The 2,106-nt window shown below is 57.0% G+C and overlaps 1 protein-coding gene across 5 annotated transcripts in view; it reads right to left on the reverse strand.

Annotated features, from left to right (window-relative positions):
• Positions 1-1,850, reverse strand: part of LOC108746934 (protein groucho-1-like) — a 77,551-nt gene extending 75,701 nt beyond the window's left edge. For 2 of the 5 annotated variants that reach the window (XM_018484064.1, XM_018484060.1), the window contains exon 1: positions 556-1,850. In XM_018484064.1, the coding sequence (XP_018339566.1) occupies positions 556-615 (60 nt within the window). In that variant the 5' untranslated portion in view covers positions 616-1,850. The remainder of the gene's footprint in view (positions 1-555) is intronic. The other 3 variants (XM_018484062.1, XM_018484063.1, XM_018484059.1) reach the window with 2 other exon arrangements.
• Positions 1,851-2,106: the final 256 nt, after the last annotated feature.

The raw sequence follows: 2,106 nt of genomic DNA on the forward strand, positions 1-2,106 counted from the left end.
CGTCGCGACGCGGCGCGGCGCTACGTTAAGTATGCAACGTGCTGTAAAATAGACGGAACGCACCGGCGGCGGGTCTTGAAGAGAGAAAAAAAAGGAGCCCCCCGACGGCCGGAGAGCGCGGCCATTTCGCGGAACGAGCGCGCGAGAGAAGTCGAAATACTCTACGCGACGTCTGACTATCCGACCCCGGCAAATGGGAGCGACGCGCAGAGATACGATCGCTAGTTCGCAACCGCGAAATATATCACCGTCTCGTGTCGTCGACACCGTTATCGGCCGCATTCCGGCGTTGGAAGCGTATCCCGAAGCGCTGCGCATTCAGCCTAATTTATTCGGCCTGAGAATTTACATCGATTAAATCCGATAGCTATTTAATGGTTACACAATTGCGGTTTACGCAGTTTATCCCCCCTCCCTCCCTCCCTCCCTCCCTCGTCGAAAATACCATCGCCTATACCGGAGGAAGGGGGGTGGGCGGAGGTTCGGGAGAGGATATACAAATAAACAATGTTAGTGCTGTTATTATTATTATTATTACTGATAATCGCTACTCACCGGATGCCTGGCAGCGGCGGCGGCCACGGCGGCTGCGTTGATTCCGGCGCTGGGATACATCCTTCCTGCTCGATGCGTGGCAATATCTGTACGACGTATCTCGCGCCCTTACTCCGGCGAGAGACGCGAAACTCCGGAAACTTCTTCAATTGTGACGCGTCATATCACACGCGGTACACTTATTCCGACTGAGCTGCTCCCCCGTCGGAGAAGAACAATAACAACAACAAACGGCACAACAGCAACAACCGTTAACAGGAGTAAACGACGAGAGGAGGTGGGCGAGGAGGGGGGGGGCACAGAAAGGTCGATTTCGTGGGAGGCGCGTGAAAAAAAATAACTCGGGCCGCTACGAGGACGACGATCGGCGGCGATGACGTGTCGCCTCGCGACGACGTGCTACGTTCCGGTGCGACGCGTACGCGAGCGTGATTCGCAACACCCCGTTTCCCCGCCGAAAATCCATCGGCGGTCGCCACCAATCCATCCGTCACTACCGTCTCATCGGGCGCGCGGAGGAGACCGGCCGCTTAAACGTGTTACACACACCCTCCTCCTCCTCCCCTTTACACTCGCGCGGGCAGTGGTCGGTAGCGGCCTCTCTCCTTCCCTCTCGCGGCTCGCCGGGTCAGGTGAGGCTGGTCGTCGCGTTCATTCGGAGTCATGCACAGCGCGCGCACAAGCCGACGGGACGAGGCGAGCGAGGACTCGAGGAGGACAACTCGATCTCCTCGGCGGCGGCCGTGTCCGCGTCTTTCCTTTATGCTCTTACAAATGCGACGGATGCGACTTTTTTTATTTTTTTTGTTTTTTCGGTCGGTAAAGAAGGAGAAAACTACCTACGTCGTCACTGCTTTTTTTCGAAGAAACACTGACCCGAAAAATTTCCTCACTCCCCCCTGACGGCACACGTTTATTTTTTCGATCTTATTTACTTCACTCCCGCTTCTTCGTCTCCGCTTGTCTTCTCGGAAGGCGGTCGCGGCGTCGTGGCGAGCGACGCAAGCAACACTGATACCCGCGTCACACGCGCTGGCACACTGCACACCACTCCGTTGTTTACCCGAGCGCGAACGTAAGGATCGCGCGCGCGCGCGCGCGCGTATAACCGCGATTGAGATTGAATATCACCGCGGAAATGCGGAGTAAACACGCTCGAGGATCGCGGTAACGATCAATGTGTCACTTACGAGAAGTTCTCGCGAGAAATCCTGACGGGTGTTACAGCGCGCGAATGAAAACGACGCAGGCGAACCTCTTCCTACAGCGGCTACGGAGCGACTGACGGATAGACCGATGGAGGGGGATCACGTTCTCCCCTCTCGCGGCATTACTCTCTTCACCCCTTGCAACGTTTCGCCCACAATCCCACGGCTCTCCCACTTCTTCGCTGCCTACGTCGCCCGCCTCGCTCCCCCGCGGCCTGTCGGGCCCGCTACTTCGCGTTTAAAGCCGCCAAGCATCCCCTCGAATGTCTCTCGTCTCCTCTACGCTCGTATTAACCGGCGCGATAGCTCCTTCGCAATTAAGTCGCGTTACGTAAGGATCTCG

The sequence above is a fragment of the Trachymyrmex septentrionalis genome, unplaced genomic scaffold (assembly GCF_001594115.1).
Source record: "Trachymyrmex septentrionalis isolate Tsep2-gDNA-1 unplaced genomic scaffold, Tsep1.0 scaffold19, whole genome shotgun sequence".
Taxonomy (NCBI): domain Eukaryota; kingdom Metazoa; phylum Arthropoda; class Insecta; order Hymenoptera; family Formicidae; genus Trachymyrmex; species Trachymyrmex septentrionalis.